The sequence below is a fragment of the Rhipicephalus sanguineus genome, chromosome 5 (assembly GCF_013339695.2).
Source record: "Rhipicephalus sanguineus isolate Rsan-2018 chromosome 5, BIME_Rsan_1.4, whole genome shotgun sequence".
In the NCBI taxonomy this organism is placed as follows: Eukaryota; Metazoa; Arthropoda; class Arachnida; order Ixodida; family Ixodidae; genus Rhipicephalus; species Rhipicephalus sanguineus.
The window spans coordinates 14,282,296-14,302,731 of NC_051180.1; the positions used below are offsets into that span (position 1 = coordinate 14,282,296).

Consider the following 20,436-nt stretch of genomic DNA (forward strand, 5'->3'; position numbering starts at 1 on the left):
CATCATACGAGGAGTTACTTACGAGTTAAGACTCGGATGTTGATGAGTGAGCAACATCTCAAAAGCGTGCACGCCGAGACTATGCTGTCTGCATCAAAAGTGCCCCGCCACGGTGGTCTAGTGGTTATGGAGCTCGACTGCTGACTCTGAGATCGCAGGATCGAATGCCCGCCTCGGCGGCTGCATTTTCGATGGAGGCGACAATGTTTGAGGCCCATGTACTTAGATTTAGGCGCACATTAAAGAACCCCAGGTGGTCGAAATTTCCGGAGCCCTCCACTACAGCGTCTCATAATCATATCGTGGTTTTGGGACGTTAAACCCCAGATATTGTTATCATTGACTGCATCCAAAGTGGCTTTTCTCCCCCTGTGTTTCCGCTTAACGTCACTTCGTGCACTTATTCTTGTACGTCTGTGAAATACGCAGACGTTTATTTCAATGCATAATTTAACAGTCGTATAGGTTTTTTTAGAATTTATCTTGCTGTTACTCACTAATAAACCATGTGTATGTAACACAAATGATATTTTTGTCACTTTATGGTCACCCCAAAAAATTTTAGACAGTTCTTTTCTTAGGTTCGTCTGAAGAACTTAATTCAGCAACAAAAAAAATGCACACGGGGGGGGGGGAGGGCATTTAGCGAGAAAAATCTACCCTCATAGGGTTAATGTTCACCAGAATTAGGAGACAAGGTTTACTGATAACAAATTGAAACTATGATGAAGAAAAAATATAGTTCCAAAGTAATTTTCTAGCAATAATCATCTTGCTTGATAGAGCTAAATGCAAGTTTTAACATAGCAACAGATGAACATGCCTGTGGTTAATTTCTTGCTTTCCAAATTTTTTTCACGTACCTCTTTTCAAGGGTGAAAGACTGCTTCAGGACTAATGTGAGAGTCAGTGTGGAACCCTTTGTGTTGGTTTGGTTAATACGCATCACTTTTGCTCTCTTGGCAGGTGCATCTGGCGGTATTTGTGAGAAGTACAAGACATACTCTGAGAACATCAACGGAAAGTCTGAAAACGTCAAGCGCAGTCTCAACACTGGCATCATAACGTTCCTCAATCACAATGCCAAGATCCCGCTGAAGGTATCTGAGATCACCTTTGCCCACGAGATAGGCCACAACTTTGGCTCCCCTGTAAGTGCTTTGCAATTTTTGAACTACAGTAAAATCTCATTGCTACGAACATCAGATTAACGAAATTTTCAGATTTACGAATTTTTTTGAAATCCCCGCCAAAATACCTATATTGCCAATGTAAAAAACTTTCAGTACTACGAATTTCAGAATACCGAATATTTCAGATTAACGTACGTAATTTAACCCCGAAATCAACAAGATGCTTCGTTATTACGAAGTTCCGTGAATCTTTCGGTACGGAAATCACTGAAGCTTACACCTATCATCATCTGCAGCAGATATGCGCCGGGAAACCCGCTTCAGCGGGTGCAGCCCCATCAGCGTTGACATCAACGCGAGCGTCACCAACCGGTCAAACTGGTGAAACCAAATCAAACAACGTGGCAGGCTTAGTCCTGCTGTTGCCGCTGTTCTCACCACGTTTCCAGTTGCTGTCGTTTGGAGCTGCGAAGTTGAGATCGTGTTGTGCGGTAGCTTTTCTGGCAATGAGTTCTCCTCGCCCCAGCGTTAAAAAGAAGAGATGCCAGTTTTCGCTCAAGGAAAAAGTGGACATTCTGATGGAGCTGAATGCTGGAAAAATGCAAGTGGACATATGCAGGGAGCGTGATATCGCGCCGTCAACAGTGGCAACGATACTGAAGGATCTAGAGAAGATGTGAAATTACATCGAGAATCACAGCTGGCTCCCTCAAGAAAACGCTTGCGGCTGGGCAACTACCTAACCGTCGACGACGCCGTCCTCACATGGTTTAAGGATGCCAGACAACACGGTGTGCACTTGTCAGGCCCTATTATTCAAGAAAAGGCGCGAACGGTCCCTTTGGGCACCTCCGGCTTCGATGCAAGTGCCGGATGGCTCTGTCGGTTCCGGCAAAGGAATGGCATCATGTGGCAAGTCGCGTGCGGGGAAGAAAAGGCAGCCGATGCCGAAAGTGCGATTACCTGGCGGAATGAGCGCTCTTAGGAAATCGTCAAGTCGTTCAGTCCAGACGACGTTTTCAACGTCGACGAAACGGCGTGCTTTTATCAGCTGTTACTTGATAAGACAATGCACTTTAAAGGTGAAAAATTCAAGGGCGGAAAAAAATAGTGTCTTGGTGTGTCAGTGCTCTTCTGCTGCAACGCCACAAGCACGGAAAAACTCAAGCCTTTTGTTATTGGCAAGTCCTCCAAGCCTTGCTGCTTGAAAACGTTGTCTCATTGCATTGCGACTATCGGGCAAATAAGAAAGCATGGATGACGCAGGAACTGTTCACTCAGTGGCTGCTGCAGTTCGACAACACAATGAAGAAGAAACAAAAGAAGGTTCTTCTAATCATTGATAACTGCTCTGCACATATGGTGAACGTGCGTTTGAGCAATGTGCAGCTTGAATTTCTGCCCCCGAAGTGTACGTCTTTGCTCCAACCTTTAGACCAGGGCATAATAAGATGTGTGAAGGCTGAATTTCGGAAGCGACTTGTGCAGCGCCTTCTCATTAACGTACGACTGAAGCTGCCCACAGAGGTCAACACCGGTCAAGCTGCAGAAATGCTGACAGGGTCGTGGTGGAACGTCAAGGCAAGCACCATTAGCAACTGCTGGCGAAAGGCAGGTCTTCTCGATGCTTCGCTTAATCTGCAAGACTGTGAGCCTACGCCACGAGACAGCGATGACTAAGCGGAGCTCGACCCAGAGCTTTGGAATGAGCTTACCGAGAAGCTCCTGGTGGATGCTGCGGTAACCTTCGAGGATTACGTAGACAGTGACTGCACAGCGGCTACGTCTGCAGAGCTCACCTGCGAAGAAATCGTGAGTCAAGTCCGTGAGCAAGATTGCTGTAGCAGTGACGAAGACGACGCTGGAGATGCAGAGTCTGGGACAACGGAAGAGACTATTTCTAGCTCGGATGTTGTGGTGTTCCTTGAGACGAACCGATCGTACCTCGGGTGCTGCAAGGATTTACCCGAAGATATCCTTAGGAAGGTTGAGGACGTGGAGGCATACATGCACCAGCGCCTGCTTTCTAATCGCCAGAAGAAGATAACAGACTTTTTTAAGCAGGAAATTGTTTCCACTCGGTGCCCAGTTTTTTCGTTCATTGTTTACGCCCCAACACGTGCACCTCCTGCAAAGGTACGTTATTTTCACTGTTGTGTTACATTACTGACATCATTTTTAAGTACTACGATATTTCAGAATCACGAATTAAATTCGGCGGTCCTGCGATGTTCGTTGTAACGAGATTCTACTGTAATGAACCTCATTCTAATGAGCAACATTATCTTTTTTTTCGCCACCTGCCATGGCTGCTAAGCGGCTACGGCATTGTGGTAATAAGCCTCTCAAACAAGGTTCGAGTGGAACAACTGGTGGGTGGACAGTGGCGAAATGAGCGGCTGCGGCTCTAGGCATAGGCTTTCCAGTGCATCAGCATTTTTGATGGCCTCACATGACAAGGAAGTGTCGTCGTCCCTGATAAGCGATAGGTTTACGGTCCGGCGCCAGTTGTTTTGCTCGAAGCATGTTTAACAGCACTGCAGTATGGTAGTGCATGAATGCAGTCAAGTGGTTTTATTTCAAATTTGACGGGCTTTCTTTAAAATGCCAGAAAAAATCACCACACAGCAGGTACATTGCCACAAAAAAATTGGATAGGTCATTTGAATGCCCTCTACAATGTAACGAAATGCACTTGGATCCAAATTGAATGTTAAATACTTTACATAATTGATCTTTAATTAACTAATTAAGCACAATATAGAGATACCCTAATGAGCACCACATGGCTGAGAACCATATGTCGTTGGTTTTATTCAGTTGCAGTTAACCATTTTTTAATACATATTTGGTTCCAGTTATGAGAAACACCCTGTATATGCACTCACAAAATGTGAACACTTCGGTGGAGGGGGTGTCTGTCTGAACCCTACCCAAACCACGCACGCTGGCTACCCTATTGAGGCAGTCGTGGCGACACTGGTGTTGTAGCATAAATAATTAAATTCAACAATAAGACGCAGTTAAGCACAGAGGCTTGCCCTCTGCACCTGTGTGCTGTACGTATGATCTGTTATGCTTGGGGATGGTTACCTGTTTACCCACAACTGTCTCGCTTTCTGCACTAAAGCACGACTACCCACCAGAGTGTGTGCCAGGAGGAACGTTGGGCAACTACATCATGTATGCCAGTGCCACCCAAGGCCACCAGCCCAACAACCAGCGCTTTTCACCATGCAGTATACGAAACATCTCCGCTGTGCTGTCAGCAATCTTGCGCGGAGAGCAGAAGGAGAACTGCTTCCAGGGTGAGCTTGCCTTTATTTACATGTGCAGTCGCACTCAGTGTGAGTTGTCTGTGCTCGAAGTGGTTCCGACACTGCAGAGCGGCACTAACGTAGCAAAAATTAGTGAAGTAAACACTGTTTCAGTTACTCGTATTCTCTAAACCAATTTAATGTTTGCCAGTGTCACCGTACAGGCTTGAGGCCCCTTCAACCACGGCCACCGTTTTGCAACTTGTAGTGAGCATGACTGTACTTGCAATGAATGGACTGAATTAACCATAGCAACATTTTGTGATGCATCTGGACATCAGAATGCCTCGGTGTTGAGTTGGAATGGATTATTTTTAATTTGACAGTGAAGCCGTTATAGGGGAGTTCCCCAATGATTTCGGTACTGCACTCGCTTAACACGCAGGAGGTCTTTCCTGTATCATGACTGTTCTGCTATGGAGTGTTGACTGTTAGTTGGGCACATGTGTGAAATCGACATGCATACTTGTCCTCTTTCACGGTGACCGGGTTTTATAGACTAAAACATACATGCATTGCTTGTTGCTAGCCAGACTTTCTTGCATAAAAACCTTCACAAAAGCTTTTGCTTATTCTATTCACATTGCATTCATGAAGCTAATAGTGGAATACTTTCTGAAGCTAATGTGAGCACCAGCAATTATGCTAGTATGTATCGCAACTCGTATATGGGATCTTCGATTTTTGGACTTCTGGCAGTTCGCTGGCAGCCAGAGCTAGCCAGAGGTTAGCCAGCTTGTTCAGTCATGCCAGGAAACAACATCGTGGTCACGTGTGTTTGAATCGCAAGACAACCCGAAGATGCCTGAAGATTGCAAAATTGAGTGCTGGGACAGCCAGCCTAAATGTAAACAAACGCTACCACCATCATGGCAGCAAACGAAACATTGCGCTGCATGAGCATAGTTTTTTTCTGCATTGCCCGCTTGGAAATATGTGGCTGGGTTTGCCGAAGAGCTGAAGTGATATTCTCGAGCTTACGCATTTGGGATACGATCACATACGTTCACAAGATCATCTACAATTCGCCCAGTCGGTGAACAAAACATCAAGCCAGCGCACGGCACCTCGAGAACAATGCAAGATGAGCTGCCGTGCCACTAACGGCTTAACAAGCTCACCTCTGCGCAGTACATGTAACAATCGCAACATGATGCGAGATCTCGCGAAAGTGATATACCGTATTTACTCGTGTAATGAACCCACTCGCATAATGAACCCACCCCCCACTTTGGTCCTCGGAAAAAAAAAAGTTTTTTTTTATTGTGTGTTTATGCTGATTTGATTTTGGTTTGATTGATAATGTCGTTGAAGATCGAAACAACGTTAAATCATGCCATTATATCTCAAAACGACGACGCTCCAAAAGTTAAAAACATCGCTTAACAACAAGTTGCAAGCAGCATGAACGCAGACAAGAGTCAAAACTTGAGTCTCTCCTTTTTTTTGCGGCCGAGCGCCATCTGTCGAACGCACAAGAAACCTTATTGCTTATAGCGCCACGCAGGCACAGCGGCATGCAAACAAAGCAGCAACGACGCACCATGCATTCGCAACGTGGTTCTGTCAGTAAGCCTGATCGCGGTGATCCCCGGTGGCCTGACGTCCGTGCTGCAACCCCTTGACATTTCCATTAATAAGCCTTTTAAGGATAACGTGCGGCGGAGTGGATGGCCGATGGAAACCACGACCCGACTCCTGCCGGTAAGATAAGGAGGCCGTCTATTGAGATGCTGTGCCGCTGGATTCTGGAGGCGTGGAGCCAGATTCTGAGCGATATGATCGTCTGGAGCTTCAAGAAGACTGGGATATCCAATAGCCTGGACGGCAAAGAAGACGATGTGCTGTGGTCTGGCGATGACGAGGCGGCAGCAGCAAGCGACATAAGCGAGGAAGACACTGACGGCGATGGAAGCGAGTAGGAGTGCCAAAAAGTGGTCGGTTGGCGTCATCAATAAAACTTTTTTTTTTTTTTTTTCGCATACATTGCGTGCAAACGCTTACTTTTTAAAGACTGAAGTATAATTATCGAATTTCTGAACACCGTCATGCGAAATTTAAACTCTTATACCTACCGCAATTTTTTTTCCAGCGTAATGAACCCTCTCCCCAAATTTACATCAACATTTCTGAAAAAAAAAGTGGGTTCATTACGTGAGTATATACGGTAGTCCCCAAAAGAGCTCGAGGATCTACCTGCACGCAGCTATCGCATACTGCGTCACACACACGAGTTGATCAGTTTGCGTTCAGTCTTAACCTGAGAGATGCGGTGGTATTGGCACCACGAATGCGTGTTATATCTAAAATAAACTTATGTGTCGCACGTCTTCGACTCGTTTCGGCGGATGATGCCTGGGCCTCTTTTCCACTCCTAGATGACACTTCCAGAATTCTGATGCAGCACAGCGTTTGTTTGAGCTAGTTGGTAATATTCATACATACTGCATGGTATAATCAGTAAGAGGTGAAAAAAGACGAAGCTGACGAGGAAATAAACAGCGAAAGGATGTATACATTTCCGAATTTCTGAAGCCGCCAATCAAAACGACACTAGACAGTGACGCGTGTCCTAGCATTCTGGCCATTCTAGCCCTACTTTTTTTGTTCCCGCCATCCATTCCCACTTCGCTGCGAGGTCGTTGTTAGCCTGTCTTGTGTTTTGCCATGGACGATGGGCTGAAATGCGAGCTACACGGCCAGTTTCAAGCTGCAGTCTCTGGAGTACTACGCTCTTGAGTATGGGAATCGTGCTGCCTGTAGGCATTTCGGAATTGACTTAGTCCGTGTGCGTAACTAACGGAAGCAGCACGACAAGCTGCACGCTACGAATAGGGAGCGCCATGCCTTTAGGGGACCGAAGACCAGAAAGTTTCCTGCTGTGGAAGAAGAGGTCTTAGAATATGTCCAGGACCTGCGGAAGGAAGGCTGTGTCATTTCGCACGAAATGATCAGTACGCACACGCGAGCCACAGTCAGGAAGCATGGCCTCGCAACCACCTCTTGCAAAGCAAGTAATGGATGGACGACATGCATCATGCGGCGCAACGGACTGTGCTTGAGGAGGCGCACATCACATTGTCAGTGACTGCTTCGTTGCTACGAAGAAAAGGTAGTGGACTTTCACAAGTTTGTGATACGCCTGCGGCGGGACCGAGAATTTTTTCTCTCGCAAATCGGGAACGCGGACCAGACGGCCATCAATTTCGACATGCCAATGAGCAGGACGGTCAGTGAGAGAGGTGCACGCAGCGTGCTCGTTAAAACGACAGGCATCGAGAAGCAGCGTTTCACGGTAATGCTGGCTATCATGGCAGACGGCAGGAAGTTGCCACTGTACATTACCTTCAAACGGAAAGCCGTACTGGAGGCCAACTTCCCAGCTGTCAAACGCCCTGCTTTTCCCGTCTCTCCTTGTGCTCGACAGTTCTTGCGGCCACCTGGGAGAGAATGTACGCCGGGAACTGAAGGAGCTGTACACCGAGATCATTCCAGGTGGACTCACTTCGGTGCTGCAGCCCCTTGATGTTTGTGTGAACAAGCCATTCAAAGACGGGGTGCGCCATTTGTATACAGACTGGATGACATGCCCTGACGCCAACTGGTAAGATTAAAAGGCCGTCCGTTGAGCTGGTGTGCTCCTGGGTCTTGGATGCATGGCGCTCGCTGCCAGCTGATTTGATCACAAAGAGTTTTAAGAAGACTGGAATTGCAAATGCGCTGGACGGCAGCGAGGACGACCAGTTGTGGGAGCAAGAAAGCGAAGTGGCCAGCGGCCTGGACAACGAGTCTAGCGATTCTGAGGAAGAGTGAAGGGCAATAAAAAAGCTGTTTCCAAATAGTGTACGCATAAGTTTACTGCGAAAGGTAAGCTACATAACTTTTTTTACCGCATTTTTTGCTCATCCTGAAAAAGTTTTCATAAAATTTACCCCGCATAATAAACGTACCACCCAACTTTCCTTTGGTTTTTCGAAAAAAAGAAAGTGCGTTCATTGCGCGAGTATATACAGTTCAATTTGAAATTCCACATGGAGACAGATACGTATTACCTCGTTCATAGTGAGTTTTAAGCCTAGAACCAAGCATTTTTGCATCCACAATTTTTGCGCCAGACAGACAGCAGACTTGTCAGGGCAAATACTGATTTACGCTGTTACAATGGATATCAGATATAATGAACAAACTTGTGGTCCCAGTGCTACTTCGATAAAGCGAGGTTCGGCTGTACTGGCACATAGGTCAAAGTACGCTCGCACAGCGTCCATGACCAACGAGCATCACACAAAAAACACTGTCGCGATCACTATTATTCAGTCAGTGCATTCTATCAACATCGAAGAGCTGGCTGGAATAGATGAGTTCCGAAGGGGTTCACGCACGCAAACATACGACGGAGCGAAATATATAGCTAGTTCGATCACAATTGTCTTCGCTAACTGCAAAGAGTTGGTAGTCTGGCCACTTTTTTGTCTCCTTAACTGTTACCTGTATTCGTTTGTTTTTGGTTGGATATATTACCTTGATGCAATGCACCAACTAGCCCAACAATGAGTTCTACTGCACAGAAAACGGACAACACACCATAAGCGAATACTACTACAGAAAAATAAACTTGAAAGGTGCCTCCATGTGGGCATATGAACGTGTACATAACTTTTGAGACATGTGCACGATGCAGTAAGCAGACAACAGTTCACTGTCTTGTTCACGGAAGGAAGCATCTTGCACGGCGTAACGGGCTTTAGAAGATAACACCAAGCATAATGACAACCGAAGGTGTAGCCCCAGGCACCGGCATTGCAGTCCGTCGAGTCCTCGCAAAGATGGCGGCGAGCGCACCATCTTGTTTGTGGCAAGCGCGCCAACTATCTTTGGCATCTGCTATCCAGAAACCTTCCAGGACAAATTTGTCCTGGAAGGCAGAATTCTGAAATCGAAGAACCGTGACGTTGTTAGACCCAGAGATCAGATTGCAACGACTGATGGACATGCACGCCGCTATCATTATGCTGTGAGGATTCTTTGTTTTCCTGGGCACAAGTTCGCCCACTAAAGAGGTTGTTCTTTAACTTGTTTGTTGGGTTGCTGTATTCTTCAAAGATGAAAAATTCTTGAACGCAGGGTGTCACTGGAGCCAACATTTCGACAAGCAGCCTTGTCTTCTTCAAGACTGCAACTGCTATAGAGTGTTCGCTGTTAATTGGAGGCATATGTGAAATTAACATGCATACTTGTTCTCTTTCGCAGTGACCGGGCTTTATCAGCTAAAACGTGCGTGTTATTGCTTGGTGCAAGCTACACTTTCTTCAGTCAGAGCCTTCACAAAACAAGACAAGACTGCTTGTCGAAATGTTGGCTCCAGCGACACCCTGTGTTCAAGAATTTTTCATCTCTTCAAGCTTCCATCTTATTTGTATTCTTCAGAGTAGCAACGATGTGACAATACCGTTAAACATTAAGCTAGCTGATGAGATAATGAAGTGGACTGCCACACACCTTACCCACTTTCTTCTCCATTTGCAGAGGATGAGGGTCCGTTCTGTGGCAACAAGATTGTGGAAGGAGACGAGGAGTGTGACTGTGGCTACGAGGAGCAGGAGTGCATGGAGGACTGCTGCTACCCTCGTGAGCACCAGGGCAAAGGCTGCACCCGAAAGCCCAGAGCCATCTGCAGGTACTGTGCGCTTTCTCTTTCATTTCGTGCCAGCGAGTGCACTGACAGCTACGCGGGGAGGGGGATGACAAGGGGGCAAGAAGATGCACCCCTACGTCAACGCGCGTCATGACCTTGAGCATTTTCTTTTGTTTTTCTTTGAATGCACGGCATTACTTTCATTGTGACAGCAGGCGCGTGCGCGGTCGTGCGGCCGCCACGGTAACTATGATGTTAAAATAAGCCAACCACTGTGGATGTGGGTGTATGGAGCAGAAATTTGGATATATGGCATCATTTGTAGAGAGAAGGAGTGATTCCTAGCTTACTTTGAGAGTTTATTCTAGGACGTGTGCCACGCTATTTTGTTTGGGTCGCGTGTTCTCGGGAGCCTAGACTACAGATCAGCAGTGGTTTCTGACCATGCTCAAAAAGTGTTGCAGGGCCCCTTTAACATCAGTTTTCTGTTTACTGTGGTTCCCAAGAAGCTCCTGACTCCTCATATGTATCGTGAGCACATCAGTTCTTTTTCATAACCCCGGGGCATTTAAACTTTCAGCATACAGCTGGCATATTACAGCTTTTGCAGTGGCCATTAGCAAGATAGGATGTATACGTTTGACACACTGAAAGTTTCTCATTATTTCAACCTCCTGGGGAGCACAGTGTTGTTCTTTCTCTGATACTTTCAGGCATTTCGTAGACATTGTTGGAAAGGAGCAAAATAATTGTTCTAATCTGCTGAATATTGGGAAAGTGAGAAAGTTTATGGTAAAAAAGTCACAGTTTCGCCCAAGGGCGAAGCAATGAATGCGATAGCAAGAAACTAATGCTATACGAAGTGAGGCTCGCCGGTGGATACTCTCAGTTTGAACAGCGCTCCTGTTGCAAAGGCGGCCGAAGCAGCGAAGGAAACTAGCGTGCTTCAAGTGTCGAGCTGTGACACTTGATAGTTCGCGCTCATCTTCTGTTTGTTCGTTTAGCGGTGTCCTTTGAGCTTGAGTGACTTTCGTACGCTCCGTAACATGAGCGCGGACACCACGGTGAAAGCTCGAAACATCCCTCTTCCCCTCACCACGAGAAAACCGCGCGAGCAGACAGCGGAAGGGCAAGGTTCTCCTTGCACAAATATAAGAAGAAGCGAGCGAGCTCGCCGACGACTTTTAAATCCGCCCGTCGCGCTCCTCGCGCCATCTCGCTGGTAACGAAGAAACGCTTATAAGCGCCTGCCGTCTCTGAGTCCTGCCAGCGGTAAAGTGTGTGTATATAACGCTCGCCGTTAGCTACCTGAAGGATCTGTGCTTTCTGGCATAGTGGTTAGTGCCGTGCGCTGCGGAACGAGAAGTCGCTGGTTCGATTCCGTGCTTCGGAAGCATTTTTCTGAGTTATATTTCTTTGGGACTTTGATATATATATACATACTTATACATATACGGTGCATGACGGCGGCGACGGCGACGGCAGTATCCAGCCAAGACTGTCCATATAATTGCTATGGCAATAAAAATGTGTGACGTCAGTGTGCAAGGGAACACAAACAAGAATATGCACAATTTTGAACAGCTTTCAATGAAACAATATTAGTAATGTCTTAGATGGGAGAAGTAGGCTGTGGAAAGGCATTTCTAATTCGCACAAGTTCTTAATATACAAAATGTCTATAGTATACATGTTAGTGTAACAGTACGGTACAGTAGGTTATAGTTCTTGTTCCAATTATCAAAAGTTCAGTAACAGGAAGTAAAAGCACTGAAACTGTTGTACAGTAAGTGCATATTTGAGGTGTTCTAGCCATGATTTTCTTCATGCATTAAAAATTTGGAAGTTCTGATAATGTTATAATTGAAATATAGGTCAATTCATAATATAAATCAATCCCTTGCATGGAGATGTTAGTTAAGTGGAACTATAGATCATATACAGTAGTATTAATTCATTCTCTCAATTCAGCCATTCATTGTCGAAGACAAAAGCTTTGTGTGGACTGGTTATATCGCTTTGATGTGTTAGTCACTTTCATGTTCACTGCGTGTGAATCTTTTTTGTTTATTTTGCTTACTTTTAGTCTGGTTTAGTTTTAGTGGTCTCTCACTATTTTAGCTTATTAAGAGATAACTTACTAATACATCTGAAATAATTTTTCTATTTTTAGTGTACCTTTATGTTTCCTGACATTAAAGATGTGTAACTGTTGCTGCTTTCAGCATGTGCAATGTAGTTGGAGTCACTGTGTGTCTGTGCGCAGTCCGAGCCAGGGTCCTTGCTGCACCAACAAGTGTGATTTCGAGACCAAGGAGAAGCTGTGCAAGCTGGAGTCTGATTGCACGGAGCTGTCATATTGCGAATATCCTTTATCTCAAATGCTACCTGCCTTTCACTGAATGCAGAGTACTATGTGCATGATGAACAGTGTCCCACAAAGCGCTGTTGTATGTAAGCTCTAAATCTGCTGCAGTGGTCAAAGAAAGAATTACGCTAGTGCCTTATACATTCGATCCCGGATATATCGAACTCGAAGGGGATCGCGAAATAGTTCGATATATCAATAATTCGAAATATAAAATATGCGTATTTAAGGCTTATATTACTGCATTGTAGGTCTCGAAACAGTTTTCGGAATTCGTAACATGCGCTAACATGATGATTCGCTCACAACTAGTATGCTAAATAACAAGGTGGCAACTTTTTCTTTTGCAAATTACTGCACTTTATTTCGCACGGAAATAGTGCGTAAACTTGTCCTCGTTCTTGTGCACTGTCAAGTTCATCAAGTCATCCTAAATATCATTGAAGCTTTCCAAATAAGCAAATTCAGCACGTTCGGCCACAACAGCGGTGATTGACACTGAACGCCGATGCAAGCTCTGGAGCGCGGTAAAAGGTTGTTTAGCGGCGACATTGGCATCTTCATAACCGCACAGGCCCACTTCCGTGGCACCGACAACGTCAGCCTTGATCTTGGCATCGATGCAGTCAGAAACAACGATGTCGTCATCTGCACCGATGAAGTCGCTTGCGGTACTCCTGTCCGAGAGTGCGCCTGGAAATGCTAAGTCGCAAAATTCACTGAGGCACCATACGCCGTTGTCAGCGGTCATGACGCACCCAAATTCGCCACCTGGCACCAAAGCCCGCAAGGAAACGGTTCATGACGGTTCTTTGCTTGACGTCGTTCCAAGCACCAGTCATCATTATATCGCTACGAGTGGGTCAATGTTTAGTTCGTCTCCCGAATGAGGATTTGTCAGGAACGAAGCGAGAAGTACACGAGTCCTCAAGCCACAAAAGACCGCTGCCCACAAACAACGAAGGAAAAGTCCCCACCACCATCGACATCTTGGCGATGGCGATGGCACTTGTGGCTTTGCAGCAAGCAGCCGCTGCTTTGCGCGAAAAGCAAGAAAAAGCGTAGCCTCCGAGACGTGCGTTTTATAACCGAAAACTCCAAAAATACGTCACGACATTGCGGATCTCGAAGGCCATGCTTTTTAGGCCCGCATGCCATCGTGCGTGAACAGGGAAGGGAATGCGAACATTGCGACGAGGCTGCCAAGTATCTCTGCATTAATCTCATTTTGGTGCCTTCGGCAATCGGCCCCTTTGAAAAACACTGCCCGCGCGTTACAACCTACAGATCGCGAATCAAAGAAGCCGGTGCACTCACAGGCGCTGCGCAACCAACCAGATCAATGTAATGCAACGACACCGCCTTTTTGTCACATGCGCGCGAAGAGTAATCGGAACTTGTCAGTACACGGCCGAAAATGACCAACATTTGTTGGAAAAAATGCACTCCCTGGAGTTCGGCGCGGCGCAGCGTTCGATATATCGGATGTTTCACTGTGCGGGAGTTCGATATACATGTGCACCAGCCCTATACTTTTGCATGGGAAATTCAAGGGGATTTTTGAACTATTCGATATAGCCAGTAATTCGATAATCCGAGTTTGATATATCTGGGATCGACTGTACGTCTCTTTGGATAGACAATATGGTTCACTTAGAGGGTAGGACATAACTGGTGACAATATAGCCACAACAGTGTGCAAGGTTGTGTTTATGTAGTACACGCACACATGGGGGGCAAGATTGGGAGGAAGAAAGCTGCAGACAAATAAGGATGGTGCTGGCACATTGAAGTCTTGAATGGTGACTGGCTGTTGTCGTAATAAAAAGTGTGCAATCGTATGCCACTATTGCTAATGTACTCAATTCAACCATATGGAGGAACTACGGAGCCAGAGAAAGCATAGGTGAAGTTAATTGTTATGCTTGATTGGAATGTAGAACTACTCGGGTAAGGAGAAATGAAGATGAATGAAAAAATAATCTAACAGATGCGGAGCTAGTGTTTCAATCCTCTGTATCACTTTTTAAGCTGCCGAAGCACTATCCTCTCATCCACTCTCTTGGATCTGTGCACGTGTGCAAGATTAGACCCGGTGGTGTTGAGCAGCATGACTTAAGGCAAAGTCAACTGGGCATCTTTTTAAGCACAGACATTGCAACATATGTGACTTAATAGCATGCAGCTGGCCTACAAACTTTCCCTTGCTATCTTGTGGCATCGAGACTGCTGAATTTTAGCCACCTGCTATGCAGCGAGTGAGAAAAAGTAAGGTGAATGCAGAGTGGTGCGTAGAAGCCTTGACTTTCCTGTCTAGCACTGGGAAGCAGGCGAGCTGTCCCAACCCAGTCCACAAGCGCAACAAGACAGAGTGCAACAATGGCACCCAGGTGTGCTGGAACGGGGAGTGCAGTGGCTCCATCTGCGAGAAGTATGGCATGGACGAGTGCTCCCTCACTGATGACACAAACCCATCACCCGACAAGATGTGTGAGGTGGCCTGCCAGGAGAAAGGTCAGCACGTTGCCGTGTGATGTAGTACTGTTGTCTGAGCAGTTTTTCTTGTTGTTAAGTGTAGTCGAGTCCCTGACAAGTTCTGGTTTTGATAAGCTCTTTGTGCTGATTTCAGTACTTCTGATGAAGTTTTGTGGTGTTCGAATATTTCGAATAGTAAAAGTACCTTGTGAATCGAATCGAGTACCAAACTGTGTGAATTAAATCAGATATTCAAAGTTTTGAATATTTGCACACCCCTACCAAAAATCTGTACTTCTGTGGGAAGTGAAGCCTATAAATGCCTACAGTACATTCTGTTAGCAACAAGAATTTACAAATGATAAGTAAGGAAAAAAACATATGGCTGCCAAACATTCAAAGAAACAATGAACACTTACGAAGGACGTACAACAAAAACAAGGTTTAGGTGGGTACTCTTGCTGTCTCCAACATTAGTGTGTTAGCAAACTAAAACTTCTCTTTTTTTACAGTGATTTATAGTTGTACGGTGTTTTCATTTCCACCTTATTTCTGGCCACAGATAAGCCAGAGTCCTGCAAGAGCACGTACGAGATAGAGCGCATGAAGGAGATTCGGGGCATCAAGCTGCGGCCTGGTTCCCCGTGCAACAACTTCCACGGTTACTGCGACGTCTTCCAGAAGTGCCGCAATGTGGATGCAGAGGGCCCACTGGCACGGCTCAAACGACTCCTCTTTGACAAGCAGTCACTGCATACGGTCAAGCAATGGGTCACGGTCAGTCCTGCTTTCTGTACCTGTTGTGGTCTCTTACTGCTGATTGGTTTTACATACCGTAAAATCCCAAGCAAGCATCCCCCCCCTGCGGTGACAGATAATCGGACAAGATTTGGAGGGGGAACCCTTGCTGGGCCCTCGTAAGGTGTATTAACACACCTTTAGCCCAATTTCCTCGGTATACAGTGTTCGCTGTACACCGGAATAAAAGTTGATTTGATTTGATTTGATTTGATTTGAATTACGGACTAAAATTCAAGATGGCGGCGGAATAGCTTCTAAGAAAAATGAACACCTGTGCTTCAAATCAAATACTTTATTGAATGCTCATGCATTTACTGCTTTTACTGAACCGGAGGGAATCCCCGTTTGAAATCTCGTGGTATGACAAGAAGGAAAGACGTTCTTCAAATGTTCCGCCAATTTGTGACAACTCAGAATGCGCCCGAGGCACCACACTGTAAAAGTACTAAGAAATTGTGCCCTTATCTAAAGACTCTCGGCACGCGGGCTCCTAGGAACCTCTGCTGCACAATTCTGCAGCGGAGAACAGGTTGGAAAAAAAATGGCGGTAGGGGAGGGCCGCTTGCTCGGTCATCGGCGCATATTTCAAATCTCCTGAAAAGGGCAAGGGGGCGCTTTCTCGAGTAGGGGCGCTCGCTTGGTATTTTACGGTAGTCTGAGCAGTGTTGCCCAAACTGTAAATAAGAAATGTGAAATTGTTTGTATACTCAGTTGGTGTTTAAAATCTAGTTGGTGGAAATTAACCAAGAACCCTTTACCACGGCATCTCTCGGCCTCTGTGCTGCAGTGGAATGTTAAACACCACCTATCAATCAGAAATCGCGGCTATGATTGTGACAGCTGTAGGGTTTTCGATTTTGTGGAATCAAAGCATGGGATCGAATTTCTGTATTAAAGGACGCCTGGACCCGAAAAGGACCCCAAAGTTGTGAACTCGAGATGTTTGTGTTGTTTGATTGTCCTGCACATGTGCACACATCCAACAGATTGTTAGTGGCGAAGTTACCTTAAAGATATTTTAATTTGGCAACCAGTCGAAAATAAGCGTGAGTGCTCATCTGAGTCTTGCGACATCGGCAATAGTATGACTTGAATAGGGCATGCTCTGTGACCTTTGGTGCTCAGCTTTACCGCTTTTATATCATTTCTGCCACAAGTACTGGTATTTTAAATATATTGGTCATATTAATGTTCCATGACCATCTATCTGCTTAATTATTTGTTCCTTGCAATTTGCAGTGATTATTGTATGTGCAATATGTTAAATAATGAGTATTAATATTTATGAGATGCTTAAATGATGCCTTAAACTGCAGGAGTCGCTTGGAATATTTTGCCATCTGCTACAAAGACACCAATAGCTGCTCCAAACTAGCATTTTTTTCTGCTCCAAAAACACTTATGGCTTCTCCAAAGCTGCATTTTTTCTGCTCCAGAATTTGCTCCAAAAAGTGAAATCTCGCTTCCATCACTGGTACTGCATCCCAATAGATCTTCCTCAGTGAACTAAATTACTCTTAAATGAAGCATATCTTGCCAGTTTCTTTGGGTGTCATTTTAAAGAGATTCTGCTATGGTATATTGTGCCTATAGTAAATTCATAAAAAGTGCCACCACAACAATGAAGTCTATGTTGGGTGCATTTTCACTTGATGAAGTTTAAGTCTGGCCACTGCACACCCTGAAGAGAAATAATTGCATATTGAGTTACTCATGTGTACCTGTTTCCAAGGAAATCTTGAAGACCAAATAAAACTGTTTTAATGTATTCAAATGTCTCCTAAAATATGTGCTGGCTTATGCCTGTGTGCAGGTGATGGATTCCATTGACCTCTTGAAAAAGTTGCAGTTCCCTTGAAGGAAGATAAAACATGCCCAGTGTACTTGTTGCTTCCTGCAATAAATGAATACGGAGGCAAAAATTACTCATTTCTTGCTCTTGAGTAAGAATGTTGGCACAGTTTCTTTAACGGCTTTCTGTTGAACAATTTTCAGTTTAATGAAGTGGTCTGCGGTTCACATCAACGTTGTTAAATTGAGCTCTAACTGTATCTCACATAGGCAATATTTAAACATTTAGCTTAATATGAAAAATGGGGGGAAAAAAGAGGCCTGCAACACTGTTAAAGATCTCGTGTATGCATTCTTGATGCCCATGATGGTTAGCGCAAACGCGACACAGACAAAGGAAGAAGAAACAACGACACAAGCGCTATCTAACAACTGAATGTTTATTGGAAAAATCACAAATATATATGTCTAAGAAAGAGAAAAAACAACAAACCCGCACATGCGCCAAAGATAATTGACAGATAAAAACGTGTCTGCTAACAAAACTACGCCCTTTCCAGGAAAGACACTTCCTCATCAATCAAAGCGATAGAGGGGCAGCTCACGCACGTGTCTTTCTTTTTTATCATCTCATAAGCCTCCGCAATTTCTCGAGTACGCTGGCTCTTGTGCCTAGTCACCACGACTAGGCATCACGACTTGATGCCACGACTTGATGCCACGACTTGATGCCATCACTGATATTTCACTGAACTTTGTTTCTCTTCATTTTTTCCGGTCGCACAGCTTAACTGGTGGGCTGTCCTGCTGATGCTGGTGGCACTCATAGTGGTGATGGCAGTGTTCATCCGTTGCTGCGCCGTGCATACACCCAGCAGCAACCCACGAAAGGCTCCTGCATTGCGCATCAGCGACACATTGCGCAGGCCTGGTGACACCTTCCGCAGAAAGGTCTGTCCACTATTGCTAGATGTTGGCTTAGTGATTTTAGAAGAACTTGCTGGCTTAGTGAGTAATGAAATATGAATTAGTCGGGCAACTGTGTGGAGCAGATTCAGCTTAAAAAGAAGTGGAAGTTTAGATAGTCTTCTGATGGAATAATTGATTACCAATTGTTTATTGCAGTAGCAGGATGAGTGCAAACAGCCAGGGAGATCGAATCATATTATTGTGAATAGGGTCACAGGACAGGATAACTGGTGATGCACCAACGAATATTCTGCTTTGAGGCTTTCTGTTTAAAACGGCCCTGCAACACTTTTTCAAGTAATCATGGAAGGCTTCATTACAGGAGTTCATTGCCTCCCGAATTGACTGCCGCAAAAAATGATTAGGATCTGTCAAGTACGAGCAGATTTGTTGCACCCTGCGCTTTCTCTCTCCTTTCGTACCCAGGGAGTGCACTGAAAGCTACGCGGGGAGAAGGGAGGGATGACAAGGGGGCAAGAAGTTGTGTCTGTTCGTCAGCGTGCGTCATGACCTTGAGCACTTCCTTTTCTTTTGTTTTCTTCGAGTGCATGACTTACTTTCAGCGCGATTGCGTGCGTGGGTACGTGGTGGCATCTTGCAGCAGCGCGGTACTATGCAGCTCACGATGCTCAAACCAGCCAATGACCGTGGAATTTATGCTTATGGCGTGATCATTTGGGTTTATGGCATCATTTGTCGACAAAGGAGCGAGCAGTTTCTAGCTGACTTTGAAAATTAATTGTAAATTCCAGGCCGTGTGCTGCGCTATAATGTTTGGCTCACATGTTCTCGGGAGCCTCGACTATCGATCGGCAGCGTTTTCTGACCTTTCTGAAAATGTGTTGCAGGGCCCCTTTAAGGAACCTTGGTGAGTTTTCTCTGTTAACTTAAACGAACCAGTGAAGTCAATGTGCTGCTTTCAGATGAATACCATACATATTCTTTCATGTGTTTAAAACTGCACCTTGTGGATTGTAATGCTCATTTGCTTAAGCACAACTGGTGTATGGCAGTACAGTAAAATCTCGTTACAACGAAGTTTTCAGATTAACGAATATTTTTGAAATCTCCGCCAAAATGCCTATATTGCCAATGTAAAAAACTTTCAGTACTACGAATTTCAGAATACCGAATATTTCAGATTAACGTGCGTAATTTAACCCCGAAATCAACAAGATACTTCGTTATTACGAAGTTCTGTGAATGTTTCGGTACGGAAATCGCTGAAGCTTACACCTATCATCATCTGCAGCAGATATGTGCTGGAAAACCCGCTTCAACGGGTGCAGCCCCATCAGCGTCGACATCAACGCAAGCGTCACCAACCGGTCAAACTGGTCAAACCAAATCAAACAACGTCGTAGGCTTAGTCCTGCTGTTGCCGCTGTTCTCACCACGTTTCCAGTTGCTGTCGTTTGGAGCTGCGAAGTTGAGATCGTGTTGTGCGGTCCCTTTTCTGGCAATGAGTTCTGGCCCCAGCGTTAAAAAGAAGCGACGCCAGTTTTCGCTCAAAGAAAAAGTGGACATTCTGACGGAGCTGAATGCTGGAAAAAAGCAAGTGGACATATGCAGAGAGAGTGATATCGCGCCGTCAACAGTGGCAACGATACTGAAGGATCAGGAGAAGATCGTGAATTTACATAGAGAATCACAGCTGGGCTCCCTCAAGAAAACGCTTGCGGCTGGGCAACTACCAAACCGTCAGCAACGTTGTACTCGCATGGTTTAAGGATGCCAGACAACAGGGTGTGCCTTTGTCAGGCCCTATTATTCAAGAAAAGGCGCAACACTTCGCGGTCGCTTTGGGCACCTCCGGCTTCGACGCAAGTGCCAGATGGCTCTATCGGTTCCGGCAAAGGAATGGCATCATGTGGCAAGTCGTGTGCGGGGAAGAAAAGGCGGCCGATGCCGAAAGTGCGATTGCCTGGTGGAACGAGCGCTTTTAGG

At 45.5% G+C, this 20,436-nt stretch overlaps 1 protein-coding gene across 1 annotated transcript in view; it reads left to right on the plus strand.

Moving 5' to 3' along the window:
- Positions 1-20,436, plus strand: part of LOC119393264 (disintegrin and metalloproteinase domain-containing protein 10) — a 50,491-nt gene that overhangs the window by 20,519 nt on the left and 9,536 nt on the right. Inside the window, exons 7-13 of the mRNA XM_037660196.2 lie at positions 967-1,151; positions 4,264-4,441; positions 9,977-10,127; positions 12,352-12,450; positions 14,774-14,967; positions 15,491-15,705; positions 18,307-18,471. Coding sequence (XP_037516124.1) covers positions 967-1,151; positions 4,264-4,441; positions 9,977-10,127; positions 12,352-12,450; positions 14,774-14,967; positions 15,491-15,705; positions 18,307-18,471 — 1,187 coding nt within the window. The remainder of the gene's footprint in view (positions 1-966; positions 1,152-4,263; positions 4,442-9,976; positions 10,128-12,351; positions 12,451-14,773; positions 14,968-15,490; positions 15,706-18,306; positions 18,472-20,436) is intronic.